Here is an 18,629-nt window from a genome sequence, read left to right as displayed (position 1 = left end):
GTTGTCCACACACACCGTATCCTAGCGTGAGGGCATCCTTGGATGGTCAGATTGCGTTCCGACACGACCATCGACTTCGGCATCATGTCTACAGAGGAGAGTACTCATCAGCCGGAAGATGTCTCCCTCGAAGGAGACCTCGCTCTTCCGTCTACCGCGCAGACACCATAGCTCTTCTTAGAGCTCAGAACCAGCTGTTCATGGAGCGTCTCCAACTCTTGGAGACAGTAGTAGCACGTCCTCCTCCGCCTCCAGCAGCACTTGACTACATCTCCCTCTTCTTTTAGATGGAACAACAAAGGAGAGAGGATGAGGCCCGAACGAGAGAAGAAAAAGCAAAAGCAGAAGCAAGAAAACAAAAAGAAAAAGCAGAAAGATGGGACTGTGAGGAAGCCCAATGTAGGATCGACGAAGACCGGTGTCAAGCTGAACTCGCCGCTCGGGAGCACCAACGTGAGCTTGATCGAGAACGTATGTTACTCGACCACCAACGGGAAAAGGAGGCCATACACTTGAGGTATCAGCATCTCTCCTTAGTTTCCCTAGCCATAGGTGCCACCAGCTAGCAGCCCGCAGCTACCGTCATTTGCAGTCAACCGATTTCAGTAACTATGATGGTAAGTGTGATCATTTAGCAGTTAATCAATTTATTCATCAATTTACTGCTCATTTTCCATTAGCTAGGATCACAGATCCTTAGGATAGAGTCCACGTAGTGGCTCCCCATCTCACTGGTGAGGCAGTCACTTGGTGGCAGCATTGGTCTAATCTCTATATAGACCAGGCCACAGGTGTCACAGCTTTCAGCTGGGATACCTTTGTCCATGACTTGAAGACCAGATTTCTCCCGCCCTAGTACATGACCGGTATGGCAGATGAGTTCTATGGACTCGGACAGAACGGATCCCCAGTGCTTCAGTTTTTCGGAAAGGTTATTACTTTAGCACAACAGTTAGGGTTATCTGCGCAGGCCAAGATGAAGCAATTCATTCGTGGATTGGATCCTAACATGCTCACAGTTTGTAACTTTGAACCCAGTATATATGACCGGGCTTTGACTCTTGCTCAGAATGAAGAAATGAAGATGAACAGAGGCGAGCCCAAGCAGTCATCATAGTCTTGTACCAAACCCCAATAGGGAAAGGGTAATTCGTCTTCTAAACACACTAAGACAGACAACAGTCCTAGCTCTAGTTCAGGGGGTAAGGAATCCAAGCCTAAGAAAACCCCTGAGAAAAAGGCTCAAGTAGGCATTACTGGAGGTTATCTTCCTCCAGAGGAGCAAAAGTGGTATCAGTTAGAAAACATATGTTTTTTCTGTCACATCATAGGGCATGGTAAGAAGGATTGTCCAAGAAGGCAAGTGGAGCAAGCCTCCAAAGAGCCTGCTGCCACAGTTGCTGCAGTGTCTCCCGCTCCTCCAGGCCTGCTTGCTACCACCAATGCAGTTCAGATCTTACCTTCTATGCATCCCATGCCATCCGTGGTACTTGATGCTAAGCAGGAGAGTGAGGCAACAAACATACAGAAAAGCCTGATCCGAGCTTGTGGCTCTGCCAAGGGCCGACAGTTCATAATCCTTTTTGACATGGGCAGTTCTGAGGACGCCATCTCTCCCCAGTTGGCTACCAACATGAGTTGTACCTTAGTGCCCTATCATTTGGAGGTAGACGGGTTTACACCTCGTCTCCGCACCCACATATCTCAAAAGGCACAACAGTTTTCTTTTTAAGTTCAAAAGGTCTCATTCCAGCGAGATTTCATTGTCTCTTCTCTGTTGGGATGTGACATGATCTTAGGAATCCAGTGGTTTTGTCAGTATGAACCTATTCCCAATTGGGGGCAGGAGACCTTTATTATTTCTAAAGGTTTTCCTGAGCTTGTCATGATTCGTGGTGGGGATAGAAGCATTCTTGGCATTCCTATGATTTCACATCTCCAGGCCTGACGAGCTATCCGCAAGGGAGCAGAAGGAGCATTGATTTATGCTCAGATAGCTTCTATCTCATCGATAACCGCTGTCTCATCTTCTTCAGTCCCTCAGTTGGCAGATCTCCTCTCTCATTCAGACATTTTTAAGGATGATCTTCCACCGAGTATCCCACAGGTAGCAGAACCTCCTAGTAAGTTTCCCTCGTCTTTCCAAGACTTTAAAAGGCAAGCTAGAATAGCAGTCAGTTCTTAAACATTTGAAACCTGTTCCTTATGGACACATTTTCACAGTCATCACAGACCACCAAGCACTTAAGTGGCTCCCGCCGATGCCAAGTGCCCAGTGGAGTGCTGAGCACACTACACATGGTCAGCTCTTCCACCAGGTTGGAGGAATGATCAAGTACATCCCTGGTCAGTATAACCCAGTAGCAGATGTTCTTAGTAGAAAGACCAGCATCCAGACCAATTAGGAGTACCATTCTCAACATCTTTGGAAAAGACTTAAATAGCATAGAAGATCAGTATGTCGATTTCGCAGAGTTTGGTACTCAACCCAATTTGGCCCTCAGTTTTGAGTCTGGCCATTATTCAGTTCACAGATAGGCAAGTAAGTTTAGACGAGATGTCCACTTCAAGGAAGGGGGATTGGGTCTATCTGCGCATCATGAAACAAAGATTGAAACAAGTGGGCAAACGTTGTCCCAAGCTTTCATTCCGTAGTTTTGGACCTTTCCCAATCGTTAAGAAGTTAAGTGATGTCTCCATGAAGTTAAAGTTGCCTACCAGTTGGACAATGCATGATGTTTTCCATGTTTCTTGGCTAAAACCATATGTTGGTCCAGAAGTGTTTGATGTTTCAGATGAACAGCAGCCAGACGTGGTAGACGAAGCAGAAGTCATCGAGCCCGAGCAAATCCTTCTTCATCGTTGGAAGCATGGTTCTGGTCGATGGATACGTCAGTTCTATACGAAATTCCGAGATCGAGGTACCCACGAAGCCGTATGGCTAGACAAGGAGTTCTTTCAAGAGTACCCCCAGTTGTTGGTGGACTACTTGGAAGCCACATGCAATCTGCACTCAGTGCATGGTGACAAGATGGCTCATCATTTGCCTCTTCAGCACCCCTGGGCATCAGCATTCAGCCTACAGCAGTCCACAATATATAAACGCAGCAGTACAGTCATTCCCGGGCCAGTTTCCAGCAAGGTTTCCTGCGTTTTCTGCATATACAGCAACCGGCCTGTGCACAGTACCCCCTATAGTCCTGCGTTTTAGTTCTACGTTAGTTCTCAACCTTCCATTCATCATCCACATCTGCCCCAGCCATCTGGTGAAGGTAACACAACATTCATTCATAGCTTAGAACAGTCCACTACAGTCCCTTCTCAGCCTCAGGTGTGTAGCCCTTCCTCATACCCTTGGGAAGAGTGCATAGGCTCGAGATCAGTTCATTGTGGTGTTTCTACAGCCGTGTTCAGATCAGCCAGGCTTCCGATCCTCCGAGATCTTGCGTTTGGCTCATCTACAGTCCACAGTCATTCTCTCTAAAGTAATAAAGCAAATACTATTCCAGTAACGGGATAGGGGGCCCTTCAGTGGGTAATTTGGGACCCAATCTGGTATACATATATATCTCTCTAAAGTTTGAAGCATTAAAGCGGATTGCTAAACTCGTGAAACTCAGGATACAGAAGATGGTGTGAGCATTTGTGTTACAAGATCCTCCAATACGAAGACTTCCGCTGCATGTTACACTCACTTATAAGTGGCCGGACAACTTATAAGTGTACAAAGTGAGCAGGACTTATTTAATACACGTGGTGGCCAAAAGCTGGGCACTGGACAATATTTTTAATACATGTGGCGGCCAAAAGCTGGGCACCAGACAATATCTGAGTCTCCTTCAAGTAGGTGCCCCTTCTGGACCTAAAAAGCACACGTGGGAGCTAAAACTAGCGGAGGAGCTCTAATCTTGAGTAAGACTCTAGTTTTATGTGAGGCGCTTGCTTTTTTTGGTGCATGGGAGCTGGTCAACTGCTTCTACAGGCTGTTTATAGCCTTCTATTGCGACAAAAACCCAACAGGATCCATCATCAAAGGAGTAAATGGAGTTTTGGGTTTCAATTGGCAGTAGGGGGTCCTCTTCCACATAAGAAGACGGAAGTTTGCTCCACCATCGCCTCAGGAGGTTTTGAGGTTTAGGAAAGTTGGAGATGGTGTGTGAAAGGATTCCACAGACAGGTCAGTGGTGACTCATGTATTTCCAATCAGATTTAGGAGCATTTGCAATGCAGTTCCCATAGTGGAGAAGTCTTTGGCTCAAAGGATTCAACTGTTGCAGTTGACCTCAGTCCCGACAGAAGAAGTCAAAGTGGGGCAGTGGTTTCAGTGGAGGAGAATCAATAGAGGAGTCGAAAGGTTGCCAAGTGTACCACCCAGTAACAGTTTAGCAGAGGGGAATGTCACGTGCACATCCAGTAGGTGACATGGCATTCTTAGCACTCATAAGCATTAAACATGGCATTAATCCAGCATTTACAGCAGTAGATCACAGCATGTGTAGTGTAAGGGGGTTGTTACAGTACCTACGGCAGGTATATAAAGCATTAAAAGGCATCTAGAGCATTTATCACATCAAGTTGGGACCTGTTAGTCCAGCCAACAACATTTCAGAACCATCCGACCCAGCCCGATCGGCAACATAAACACATACACAAATAGAAACGCATCATTTATTCAGATCATCTTCTCTTCTCAACGTTTCTGGCTTGAAGAGCAAGGGCATCATAGGCAACATACAGTCGTAGACAGTAGATTCAGCATACAGTTCAGTCATCTCTTGCCTCCTACATAGAGGAAAGCCAGCATTCCAAGGGTGGACCTCAGCATTGACAAGGGAACATTCAGTCAGCATCACCATCCAGTATATCTCTCTCTTCTCGAGATAGATATTCATCTAGGACAGGCGTAGATCTATTCATAGATCTTCATTGTAACCATTCATTTAATATAGCTGCATTGCATTAGTTTCTTGTACGAGCCCTAAAACAGAAGCAACTGCCACTGCCACTGAGGCATTAAGATTCTCCACCTAGTGCAGTTGGCAGTTGTGAAGATTGTCCCTTAGAGACCTAGGCGAAAACTTCCTTTGTTTGAGCTTGTGGCACATTGCAATGAATTGCACCTTGGAAGTGTGCTCAATCCAAGAAATGAAAAAAGCTGAGTTGCGCACACATGCGTCTCCTTCACACTCATCCTGCAGTTCGGAAGAAGCCTCCTCCTTGGACTGCTCCTCTGATGTTGAAGAAGCCGCCGCCTCATATTGCTCCTCCAAGGTTCTCAGACAATCCTTCGTGATGTGCTTGGTGGAGTCACACTTGAAACGTTGAACTGGCTAGTCGCTTGGCTCGGAACTCCTCCTGAGAGAGTCGTGTCTGCGACACTCCCCACTAGAACTAATGTTATTCTCCATGCCCTTTATATCTTCTTCCTGAGGAATCTCCTTCTCCTTATGCTGTTGGACTTTCTGTTGAGTTCTAGGCTTCCATGTCTCGAGGGTTGTAGCAAGACGAACCATGTCGGAAAGATCATGGGGCCGATGTCACGAACATCAGCATGCAAGAATGGTTTTAAACCATCCACAAAATGCTCAATCTACTCCAATCGTTGAAGAACAACCTTGGGAACATGAGCAGAAGCTTCTAGAAAAACGCTTGGTAGTAGTCGGTTGCGTGCGCACCCTACTTTTGGGGAAAATGCTCCCATTGCCGCTTTAGCTCACGGTAATAGTCCACAGGAACAACTTGCTTCAAGGTGGTAAGTCATCCCACCAAGCCATGGAGTGGTGCCTAAGGTGGTCTTCCCACCACAATAGGGTGGCACTTGTCAAAGCCGTATGACTTGAATGGAGGTTCACTAGGTCGTGATACCGACTTAAGAACACTTGTGCCTATGTGCTAGGGTTTTTAGAGATAGAAAGGAGTGGAATCACAAACACATCACACACGAGTCCTAAAAACTATGATCTGTATTATGTACAAGAAAGAGTGTTACAATTGAAATCAAGTACAACGGGAGGGTGGGGTAAGAGGGCACCAATACCAGGGAACGCAAATAGTGACTTTTCCCAAACTTGGCCTTGTGCACTCTTGGAATCAAGGGGCTCTACCCTATCTAAGTAGTCAACACGCATGATTGCGAGAAAAGAAAAAAATAGCAGGTTCACTAGGCTCTGACACCAATTGTAGAACACTTGTGCGTATGTGCTAGTGTTTAGAGATATACAACTGAAATCAAGTAGAATAGGAGGGATCTGGGAGGAAGATGTCACTTGCTCATCCCACTACTGTGTTGGATATCCCTGTAGTTGGATTCGCTGTGTAGAGAGATGCTATGGGAAAACGCTTGTAATTTGCAGATGGTTTTGACGATTTTGCTATGCATATATATATATATATATGATCTATTTATGCCGGCTGCCACCATAATCATTGTTAGTCTCTTATTATTGCCCCTTTGTCCATTGGGTGATTGCCATGTGGCACCTGCCATGGCTAGGATACTAAACTTCTTGCGCACACATCCGAACAGCTTCTACTGGCTGTGAACGTATATTGTAGGTGAGGTGTGTCAGATTACATCCTCTCTTTTTATTTATTTATTTATTTATTTGGTTGGGGAAAACGATCCTTCTATTAGTTACCGAGAAAACAACCATAATTGCTAAATCGCCCCCAAATGGAAAGCGAGAGTCAAGATGCATAAATGAGGAGGATGCTCTTCTCCTCCAACTGGCCGCTCTGGGAGAAGGGCTATCTCATACAATGGGTGGAGGGGGAAACAATCACACAGGTGATCTGTAGTGCCGAACGGGCTTGCAACCCTATCAGTAAGAAAGGGACCGTGTTGCCAGATCCTCAAGAAGGCCTCCCGGCGCTTCCGCATGCGGTTTGAGCCACCCTAAAGCTTCCCCCATGGACCATGGAGGGTGTGAATGATGTTGAGCCAGAGGCTCCGAACGGACTCCGCATGTGGGGTGAGGGTGCCTACGATGGCTTTGCTTCATCGAGCTCTCCAAATGTGCCACGTAGCAATAGTACTGCAAGTCTCCCATCTTTGGCTAGAACCTGGAGTCCAGTGACTTGTAGGTGGAGCTGCAACTGGCACTGCAGAAATACGAAGGTGAGACCTGAAGAGCTAGTCCCCCACCCTCCTCCTCATATGGCATGACGATCGTGGCCTTAGTGGCCCAAGTGTTTGTGCCCCACGTAACAATGCGGGTGGGGGCCCGACCCACAGTGAAAATGTGTAGGATCCACTGCCAAACTTGTTGTGCCTTTGGGCAGTCCCAAAGGCAAGGACATTGAGACTCTTGGGGATGGCCACACTTCGGCCAAAATGCTAGTCTACCCCCAACGGCCAACCAAGTGTCAATTGCCAAGCTTCTATGTGCCAGCTGCCACATGAAGATAGTGATCTTCCGCGGCTGAGAACTATTCCACAAGTGCTTCCAGAAATCTAAGAGTGTGGCGGGAGGCCTTGGGACTGGCAATGTCCTGCTGCTGTTGGAGTGTCCTTAACCTTTGGCATTTTAATCCTACGGCCCAATCGTGCAATATATGAAAAAAAGGGGGTGCCAGGCATCTCCTCACTGTCCTCTGGATCATGCCAGGTTCACTCTCAGGTCCCACCGGAGATGCGTGAGAGGCCGGCCCTCCCAAATCCATAATCAGTAGAGAATTCACCTGCGGCGGTAGGGACTGGTGAATTGTACTCTAGAAGGTGGCCCTGCTTGCTACCACATTTGGCGCATATACATTCAGGAAGCCCACACAGTCCTCTCCAATCCTGATGGCCACCCACTGGGTTGTCCAGTGACAATGGTTCCTGAGTCGACCACTATCGGGACTAGTTGCTCACTGAGACAAAAATGCATACTCCACCCTGTGTCTTGGAGGGGCCAAAAGAATGGGACCAAAAGGTGTCTCTCTTGCCTTGCAAGATCTTCCCACAACGGTGGGTACATCCCTTTGAAAGATGGTGCTCGTGAATGAAGAGAATGTCAATGGGTCCACCAACTGTTGCTTTGTGGAGCTCCTCTAAGAACACCACGCCTCTGAAAGCATTGTGGGCTCCCTAAACGCTGAATGTTCCATGAGACAATCCGCATACCTAAGATCCGTGGGAAGCGAAACTGTCTGAACTGCCCTCCACTCGAAGAGTCTTGGGCGCGGGTTTCAATGGAGAGTAATCACTGTTAGTCCTGGGGCGAAGCCGAGCAAGATGGGCACGAAACGTGGTTTCCATGTGGAGCCACTTTGTTCAATCCTTGGAGTATGCATACTCTGGACTCCACTTGTCACAATGCAGGTATCTGTAGGAGGGAAGGGGTAGTGCCCTCTGAAACATGAAGAAACACAAAAAGCAGCACCTCGAGGCTGGAGGACACCATCTCCCTTGCGTAATCTCTAAGGCTCGAGCTAAGACCTGGAAAGCAGATTGTCACAGGAAAGCCTGAGACTCCAGCCAAAGGATTGGACGTTGGATCGAAGCTGTGTTGCCACCTCACAAAGAAGGCCTAGGCTGTACGTAGTGTGACGGGGCTTAGCTGCATGACTCTTTCCGAAGTTGCAGGCGAATCAAACTCAACCTGATGGTAGCCACGCCCCAAGGGACGAATGTCTGTGATCTTTCCAGGCGCGCCAAGAAGGCTTGCCTGTATATAGATCCTTGAACTATTTGCATGGCGGGCGGCTACCCACAATCTTGCATACCAACGTGGAGGCCTCCAAGAAGCGATTGTCGAAGTGAGAAGCTGGAGATTCTCTTTTGAAAAGGATAGGCAAGGGACGGCAGCCTCAGTCGGAGATGACGTCACGGCTGCCATGGAGTCCTCCTGGGGGTTTGAGACCAGAAGATGCGGAGTCTTGCCACAAAGAAAAAAGCCCAAAAGCTAAAAGCACTTGACGGGGAAGAGGGTAGGGAGGGGGGGAAGCTAGCAGGAGTGTAGAAAGCTGGGCAAGGCGAGGGTTGCCATGGAAGTGCGGGGTGGAAAAGGGGGGCAAAGACAGGGCTGAGGCAAGGGGGGGCTGGGGTGAAGGAGGGATAGTGGGTGGCGGAAGACTAAGAGGGAGCGAGGAAGGTGGAGGTGGGAGGGAGGCAAAGGCTAGGTGGGCCCAAGGGGGCGGGAGGCAAAGGAGACGGCCAAGGGGCGCAGGTGGGAAGCGACGGCTAGGAGGGCAAAGGTGAGGCCAAGGAGGATTACCCTTCTTGCTGCAGTGCAGCCCCGCTGCCTCCCGCCAGCATTGGGCCTTCCTCGCCTTCGCTGGCGGGTCAGGCACGGACGTGCAGGGGGAAGCTCCAACTCTTGACGTGTGTTGGACTTTGAATGTCATAGTACATCCTCTATGCCCCAAAACAAGTCACTTTGGCCTTTCAACTTTATAGGAATCAAATGGCTATCTTTGAGCTTATGTGGTACCCCTTCTAATGTCAAATCATGCTCTTACTCATCTTGTGAAATTTGGTGATGAGGCTTGAAGGAATAAACCTCTGGAGGGTTTATGGTTACAAGGTGTTTTGATGCCATGTAATTTTTGACGAGTGCTAAAAGAAACAGAGAACGAAGCAGAGCCATTAAGCCTGAGCTGTTGTGTTGGTAATATCACTTCTATCCTTCTCAAACATTGAAAGGTTAACTTATTTTAACCTCTTCATGATCTTTAAGAGGAGATCCAGAGAGCCTTTCAACTGTTTAAACTGGAGCTTGCATAGTGGGGTATTTGAAATGTATTATTTTGGATCTGCTACGTTATAAAATGCCCACGTCTATGTTCTGGTCCTCAATTTGTGCTGTCAAATCATTTTCTGGGCTTTGATAGGTTGATTGCTGAGTTCTGAGTTAAAAGGCTGGACAATTATATTTGCCATTTCAGGTTTTAGCTTATTATTTTTAGAGCAAATCTCTGATTTGTCAAGTCTTTCATTACAAACTAGAGCACAATAGATACAAAGCCTCGTTGATAGCAAAATCAGCTCTTCATTTTGATTTTTGTTGGTCGAAAAACAAAAACCAAGACATAGCCAAGAATAAAAAAAGATACACTAAGATTGTAGACTAAGATGATATTATGTCTTGGTTAGATTTTTTCCTAGATAACCTCTATATAACCTAGGCGATAAACAAGCCATGGGTATTCCTATGGGTACTAACTGTGCTGTTTTTCTTGCTAACTTTCATCTTCTTACATATGAATTTGAATTTATGGAACGCCTAGTTTTCGTTGATACGTGTCTTGTCTTTCTCCACAATCTTTGTCAAGTGAGACGTTTTGTTGATGATCTTTTTGTTCCCAATATTCGTGATTTCCAAGACTTAATGTATTTCAACCCTACCTCTCCAAGTGGAGGAATTTATCCCAAAGAGTTTTGTGAACTTAATTGCACTGCAAATAATGACCATTGTTCTTTTTTGGACCTTAAGATTTCTCAATCTTGTGTTGGTTTAGATGTAGATATATATGATAAACGTTTACAACCTGAGTATTCCAACTTAAATATCATAAGAATGCCGCACTTCACTTCTAACATTTCTAAAATAACTAAATATGGTGTTGTCTCTTCTTAGTTATTCAGATTCTCTCGTATTTGTTCAAACAAGTTTACTTTTATTACTCAAGTTTGCCAACTCATCAATTTGCTTGTGCAAAAGGATTATTGCTTTAAAAAGGTTTTAAGCAAAGCTCGTTGCTTTTTGAATCGAAGTAGATATATCTTTGAGATTTCTGCTTTTGGAATGTTTAAGATCATAAGTAATAAGTTTCACAAAAATGGGGAGCTTAAAAGCCCATTTTCTGTTTAGATCATTTTAGCTCTTAGTTGTTATTTATCATTGCTTCTAGTCTTGCTTAATCATTGCTTTAATAGGGAAGTGATTTGTTTTTGCTAGTCTAGTTGTAAGTGCTAGCCTTCATCATGGTTGAGTCTGCCCTTCACCTCCGGAGAAGTGATAGAAACTCAGCTCGTTAGTCTCTGTATAAAAATTTTGTCCTCTTGGTTAGGACAAATTTTTTAATATGTAAACCTGCACCTACTTTGGGGTGCTGATAACGTGAGTAGGGATGTCGTAGCACTTAGTCCACGCTATGCATGATGAAGTTGATGATCTTATACTTCATGATTGGACAATCTTTGAGGTAAAGTTCACACTTTTTGTATTCTTGTCTTTACTTGTTTTGTTTTAGTGAATTAGTTATTTAAAGTTTGTTTTTGTTAATTAATTATTAAAAAATTATTTAGCTTGTTTGTTAGAAATTCTTTTGTTGTGGTTCAATAAAGAATTTGTTTGTGTGTATGTGGGCATGTGTGATTTAGTTATGTATTTGTCTATTTTTGCAAGTTATTATTACTATTATTATTATTATTTTTTCTCGGGTGTATCTATTAAGCTTTTTTTTTTTTAAAAAATTTGTTTGTTTTTGGTGATTCTCTTCTTTCTTTTAAAATTATTCGTAAGTTCAGATTCATCTGGCCTTATGACGGTATATCATTTTTAGAGCAAAGTTGACTTCATTACTTTCTGCTTTGTCCGGCTTAGTTGAATAATGCTCACACTTTTTGACATAGTAGTTAACATGACTCTAGTTCAATCTTCACCATGGTCGTTGGCTGTTAGAGAGTGACTATACGAGTCAGATCCAGCAATATTTTTAGTGCTAGTGTTCATTTTGGCTGATTTTTTGTTCAGCCATTGAAGAACTGAGAAAATTCAGTGTAACTAGTCGATTTAGAAAGATGCAAAGACTGTGAATGCTTTTAAACATGGGATATGCATCTGGATCTCCTCTGGAGCACTGACGTGTAGATATTTTCTGAGCATGCAGTCGTAAACGATGCCGCCACCCGTGGATGGTCTGCACTTCTAAGATTTCTTGATCTGATGTGTTGCTTGTGTGGATTGCATCTTGATAAATATGTTTCCCGACTTTGAAGGGAGCAGCACCTGGATATTGATGATTTCAAATAGATAATCCAGAACTTCAAATACAACACCACCAAACTAACCACACCTCGTGCGCGCCCTTAAAAAAAAACCACCTCCAACTTACAGATAACTTACTTCATGCTTGTCTCTGTCATGTGTAGGTACTTGGAAATGCAAAAGGAGCAGTCGCTGTTGTGGTGTCCATCCTTCTGTTCCGCAATCCTGTCTCTGTTGTTGGCATGCTTGGCTACACGCTAACTGTGTGCGGTGTGATACTGTATGGTGAAGTGAAGAAGCGATGGAAGTAAACCCATGAGAATATGAAACAGTCTACACTGTGTGTAAGTCTTGCTCGAAATATGGAATCTCAAAACCCAAGCATTGAGGAAATATTGATGGGAGGACTTGAAAAGACTATCAAAGAGGGATGCATTTCAAGAACAGTTTGGGCGCCTTATTTTTTTGAGAGCAATCACTAATTCTTTTGGATCGTCCCTAGAGTTCAACACTGTTGAGCTGGGCCTTGGAGGAGAGCTACACGGGAACATGGGGGGTGGTTCTACAATCATTGCAGTTCTCTTCTCTGGAAGTCATGGTAAACTCATCAGTGACGGTTTATTCAGAATAGTTTTAAAAATGAAATTAGACCAGTACAAAATTATATGGCAAGATTATCTAATATGCAGATTATGGAAATCAATATCAAAGTAGAGTGTCTTGCATTCCTGCGATCTGTTCTCTATGCAATCTATACTGATACCAATATATTCCTTGTGGATTTTCTTTTTATTGTGGAGCTCTGTGTTTGTAATTAGAGTTGAAAGTCACAAATACATCGTAAATTAATCCCCCTTATCCTCCCTAAGATTAATCACATGCAATTCTTATAATTTGTATGTAGACTACCTCCAAGTTAGTCTACAGGAAGCCAAAGGAAATTAGAATGCTTGGGTGGTACAGCATATAATTTCTCGGGTTCACTTAAAATATACACTACAAGAGAGAACCTTGAGAGTATGTTAACGTGTTTATTGAGGCATACCATGCATTGATTGGTGGAATGGTTCATTCTTACTATTGCTTTAGTAGAATGATTCAATCTCATGATTGCTTTGAAGAAACAAAGACGAAGCCTACTTCCAAGAAACGAAGGCGATACACTAGCTTGCTCAAAAGTAGCATTGATGATGGCCTAAGCAACCCAGAGGTCTAACTCATCAATGATTATTTCTCATTGTTATTAAGTAATGCACTAAAATGTAAGTGACATTGGGGCTAAGGACAAAAGGTACCAAGGTTAAAAGCCAATATTAACAAGTGGTAATATCCCTCCAACTTAGCTAGAGAAACTTGTGGAAAACAAGTGGGTGGAGAATCTTTTTGCACCCAAAACTAAGCAATGGTCCTCATTTGATGGTACTCAATTCAAGGTAGATAGTGTGGAGAGCTTTTCGAAGAGGATTAATGCTTAATTCTACAAGTAATCATTTTATACTCATGCGTATAAAATGATTACTTTTCATATTCATGTTCATTATGTTTGTCATTCTCTTAATCTCATTTGATTAGTTTTGAATCTCTTGTTTAAGCTAGTCATAATCTCTAAGTCATGTTTGTAATCACTCTATTTTGATTCCATCATGGTATTAGAGCATGGACCCTTAGGCCTTTTGTTTTCGCAAGCTCTCTAATCTTTTTCATCGTTTAGGTCATATTGCTCATTTTCTCCACAACCCCAAGCCATTGGAGCATTGATTTCTCATCCTACACTCAATCCCTTGACAGGCGACACCTTGAAGGTGCTGCCCAACTCAGAGGTGTTGCCACCCATAGTCTCAATGGTCCACAACGATTTGAAGTAGTTGGCTTTTGCAGAGGATTAGTGGCCTTGTTTTTGGGGAAAATCTCAAAATCAACACCTAGGAGGCAAGTCGATCTTATTTCTCACCTCCAGGGCTTTTCGAGGCAAGTGAGAACACGACAGTGGCTTTAAATTTTTGAAAAACGACTGGTAGCAATTGACTTTGACTTGTGCACTCCTTAAACGCATAGTTTAGTAAAATTGAGATTAATGCTTGATTAAAAGGCTTAAGTGAAGTGTATGTGCTCAAATCACAAGTTGATACACTGATCTAATGTTCTCTGGAAGCTTTTTGTGAGCTAATTAGTGGTGATTAAATATGCCTTCTTCTTGTGAATCATCTAGTACATGAAGACAAAGAAGAGAATCAAAACTAAAACTCACTATCATGCTTATGCAAAGAATTTGGGTTTTTCAAAGTTTTTCCACTCACATGCACTTGAATGGTGAAGGGGGACTTTTAGAAATTCTTCCATCTTGTTGTAAGGGTTTAGACACTGTCCTTGAGTTGATAAGCCAAGTGGTTAGACCTATCCAAGTGGTTAGACCTATCCAAGCCATGGCCCAACTCATTCAAACTTGACAAATTTGAGGGTTATAGTTTTCACACTTGGCAAACCAAGATAGATTTCACTGTATGAGGAAGGGGTTATGGAGTGTAGCAAATAGGAAAGAAAAGATACCTACCATCAGAGATGAAAAGGCAATATGGATTAGCAAAGATGAGAAAGCATTGGGAATCATTGCTTTGGGCCTTAGTGACATATACATCCATTATATAGATGGAAATGATACTTCTCATGATGCATGGAACACTCGACACATTTTTTGAGGAACAATTAAAGAACTAAAAAATTAGCCTACTTATAAAGTTTTTTGAGCTTAAAATGAACCCGGGTGAGTCAACCCCGACTCATCTCAATTATATTTCCTCACTCAACTCGCAAGCATCAAGAAAAAAATAGAGGATGATGTTGTCATTGTTGCACTCTTAAAGAGCTTACCCAGGATGAGTTCATTAACATTGTTACTACACTCACAAACTTGCTAGCCCCAAAGTTAGTAGATGTGGAAGCATCTCTACTTGATTAAGACAACAAGCTCAAACAAAGGCAAGGAATCACAGAAGGAGCTTTTTAAAAAAAGTCAAGATCAAAGGCACACTTCAAAGGATATTATTTGAAGGAGGTTCCAAAGAAGTCATGTAACTTTTGTGAAAAACTCAATCATGAAGAGAAGGAATGTTTCTATAGAAACAAAGGTTAGAAAGCTTTTCTTGCAGGTGAAGCCGAATGAAGTATAGAAGAAGTAGAGAAGAAAGAAAAAGAGGCTCGAGAAGGGACCAACTACATCGAAGACACTTTTTCTAGAACAGTTAGAACATGCCTGTCTCGTTAGTCATCCCTCTACCTTGTCTTATTAGCAAGTGGTAATATGGTCCAATCACCCCTCCAACTCAGCTAGAGAAACTCGAGAGAAACAATGCTGAGACATCGAGCTCAACTAGTGCTCCGAACATTGATGACCCGCCTAGGTGATAACTTCCGCACTTATGCCATTGGCATGGTTGGTAAGATTATGGTTGATATGCCACCAGTGGGTGGATGACAGGCTATGTGACATCCACTTTGGAGTACTAGAGTTATGGCATAGAGTGCTAGCTCATATAGTCAAGTTCACATTATGGACCGACCATTGTATATTATTATAGGAGAGTACTTTCCCTTATAGTATGTACTCTTATCTTTTTAGTTATATGGTTGTAGAGAAGAGAAGAAAATTCAATCATCCATCTCTCTCTTGTCTTTCCCTCTCTTGTGTGTGTGTGTGTTTGCTTGTAGGGAACTCCGGTTCTCTTTTTGGTGTATCAGAGCTCCGGTTTGTGTGAGAGCTAAGGAGGCAAGAACAAAGCAAGCAAGGAAGCGGTACACGGGTTAAGAGCATCATCATCTCTTCCCCTTCTTGTTTAGGTATGACACCCCTAGGGCAGCTCTAGGAGCTACACATCTCTGATTGAGGAGCTGTCTTCATAGACTTTGTATTGAAGTTTTACAGCTAGGATTGCGTTTTGGGTGCCTTTCGGTCTTTGTTTGGTCACTACAAGGTGTTTTCGACAGTTCTGGGAAGTCTCGATTGAGAATTATCTCTGCTCAAATCTGGTTTTACTACAGTGCTTCAGTGCTTTTTGGGAGTGCATATAGTGTTTGCATATATATTGTTGATCTTGGATGTATGTACATGTACTCTGGTCACATCTGGTGACATACATGTTGTGCTGAAGTATCACTGCTCTGCGAGAGTCTCAAGGAAGATATTGCTGTGTTACAGGTTGCATACATAAATTATTTGTTTGCAAGTTTCTGGTTATTGTAGATAAACATGTCTAACGGAATTAATCAGATTGTCAGTGAGAAGCTGGACAAGAATAAGTTCCATGCTTGGAAGTTTAGAATGACCAATTTCCTGAAGAGTAAAGGATTTTGAGACTATCTCGAAGAAGATAATGAGGAGCCTCCGAAGTTGCCTGAAGAGAATATCACTCCAGTACATGTAAAGGCATTCAAGGACTGGAACCAGGGTGCAAGGAAAGTCATGTATTGGCTTTCAATCAGTGTCATAGACACAATGATAGGACATATGCAGGATGCCAACGCTGCAACAATAGTTGCATGGCAGAACCTAGTGTAGATGTTTCAGAACAACACAAAGGCAAGGAAACTACAACTAAAACAAGAGCTGCATACTGTGGAGAAGAAAAGCATGTTTATCAATGATTATGCTTTAAAGATTAAGGGCATTGTTGAATCCCTTGGGTCTATCAATGTATTGGTGGAAGATGATGATTTAGTGAGCGTCTGTCATCTGAATGGGCTTGGCAAAGAGTACAAGCCATTCAAGACCTCCATTGCAGTTAGAGAGAATGTTCCCAACTTTCGGGACTTAGTATCTATGCTGATCATAGAAGAAAAGTCTTTGGGTGAGGACTCTTCTTCACAAAGCAAGAATATATCAGAACAGGCCTTCTACTCCAATTCAAGTACAAGCAGAGGTAGAGGTCATGGTCGAGGCCAAGGTGGTGGCCGACATGGAAACCATAATTATGGACAACAACAATTCAATGATTTGCAGGTAGGTAACAACAACAATCATACACAGGTGAAAGAGTCCAATCTAGAGGTAGGGGGAGCTAGAGGGGCCGAGGTGGTTGTCAAAGAAATCCAAGTGCAAATAGCATAGAGTAGGGCACATGCCAAAGGATTGCTTTAAAAAGCATAATGACATTAAAAGTGGAAAGTTGCAGCAAGGCAACCATGTATCATCTAGTAAACATGGTGGTGATGATAGAAGTGAGCACCTGTTTGTGGTGTAGCTACAACAAAGGGTTGGTCTTTACATCAAATTGATGTAAGGAATGCATTCTTGCATGGTGATTTATAAGAAGAAGCATACATGTTGCATCCACCAAGTTATGAGAGGGATGCACACCCAGATTTTGTGTTCAGGTTATGCAAAATCCTATATGCCTTGAAGTAGGCACCCAAAGCGTGGTCAAACAAGATCGGGGAGTATCTTATGGTCAAACCATTGGTTTTCAGATATCCAATGTAGATTTTTCACTTTACGTGAAAAGGCAGATAGAAGGATCATGCTATTCGTTATTTATATGGATGACTTGATTACCCCACTGGTGATAGTGATGCTGACATACATGCTATTAGGACTCATAGCACTTTTTTATTACAGAGGAAGTATGGCTTGTAAATGTTGTCCAAGTATGGTATGACAAGATGTAAGCCTATTTCATTGCCATTGGAGCAGAACACAAAGCTTCATAGATTCACGTGAGATTTTGGAGGACCTCACTATGTACACGTGCATAGTGGGTAGCTTGATCTACATGACCATTACTAGGCCAGACTTGAGCTATGCTATTGGACTTGTGAGTTAGTTTATGCAGGCCCCTAGGAAGCCACACTTGGATATGAATAGACAGATTCTTAGGTACATAAAGTCCACAGATGATTATGGACTTTTTTATGAGGTTGGTATAGAGATATAGCTACATGGGTACATAGACGCGAATTGGGTTGTCGCTCGCAGACAGGAGGTCCATCTCAGCGGCTTTATGTTTTTCTTTGAGAGTGATGCTATGAGTTGAAGCAGTAAGAAAAAGCCAACAATTGCTTTGTCGAGTATAGAGGCAGAGTATAGGGGTGCTGCTACATGGAAGCTTATGAGGTATCTTGGTTTCAATAGTAGTTACTTGGTGATATGGGTGAGCCCGTGGATAGGGTAGTTGTCATTTATTGTGACAACATGAGTAGCATATAGTTGGTCAGTAACCCAATATACCATGCTAGAGCGAAGCACATTGAGGTGGATTATCACTTTGTGAAGGAGAAGGTTCTAGTAGGTGATGTAGATCTGGTATATGTCAGTATACAAAGGATCAGGTAGCTAACATCTTCACGAAGGAATTGAGCATAGAGAAGCTCCATAGTTTTAGGAGCTTACTTGGAGTGCAGTGTGTGGAGTTGAGCTCGAGCGGGAGTGTTGAGATATCGAGCTTAACTAGTGTTGCGGGACATTGATGACCCGCCTGGGTGATAGCTTCCACACTTATGCCACTAGCATGATGGGGTGAGATTATGGTTGATATGCCACTAGTATGATGGTGAGATTATGGTTAATATGCCGCTAGTGGAGGATGACATGCTGTGTGATAGCCCCTTTGGAGTACTAGAGTTATGGCATAGTTATAGTGCCAACTCATATAGTCGAGTTTACACTATGGACCGATCATTGTATGTTAATGTACAAGAGCACTTTCCCTTATAGTATGTACTCTT

General features: G+C 43.4%; 1 protein-coding gene across 1 annotated transcript in view; it reads left to right on the top strand.

Annotated features, from left to right (window-relative positions):
* LOC147634373 (putative sugar phosphate/phosphate translocator At3g11320) overlaps positions 1-12,646 on the top strand; it is a 35,763-nt gene extending 23,117 nt beyond the window's left edge. The window contains exon 4 of the mRNA XM_086805515.1: positions 12,080-12,646. Coding sequence (XP_086661641.1) covers positions 12,080-12,226 — 147 coding nt within the window. The 3' untranslated portion in view covers positions 12,227-12,646. The remainder of the gene's footprint in view (positions 1-12,079) is intronic.
* Positions 12,647-18,629: the final 5,983 nt, after the last annotated feature.

Source organism: Cibotium barometz, chromosome 11 (genome assembly GCF_041138505.1).
Source record: "Cibotium barometz isolate CiBa-2024 chromosome 11, ASM4113850v1, whole genome shotgun sequence".
Classification (NCBI taxonomy): Eukaryota; Viridiplantae; Streptophyta; class Polypodiopsida; order Cyatheales; family Cibotiaceae; genus Cibotium; species Cibotium barometz.
The sequence above is the reverse complement of the archived record's forward strand: the minus strand, read 5'-3'. Positions and strand labels throughout refer to the sequence as shown.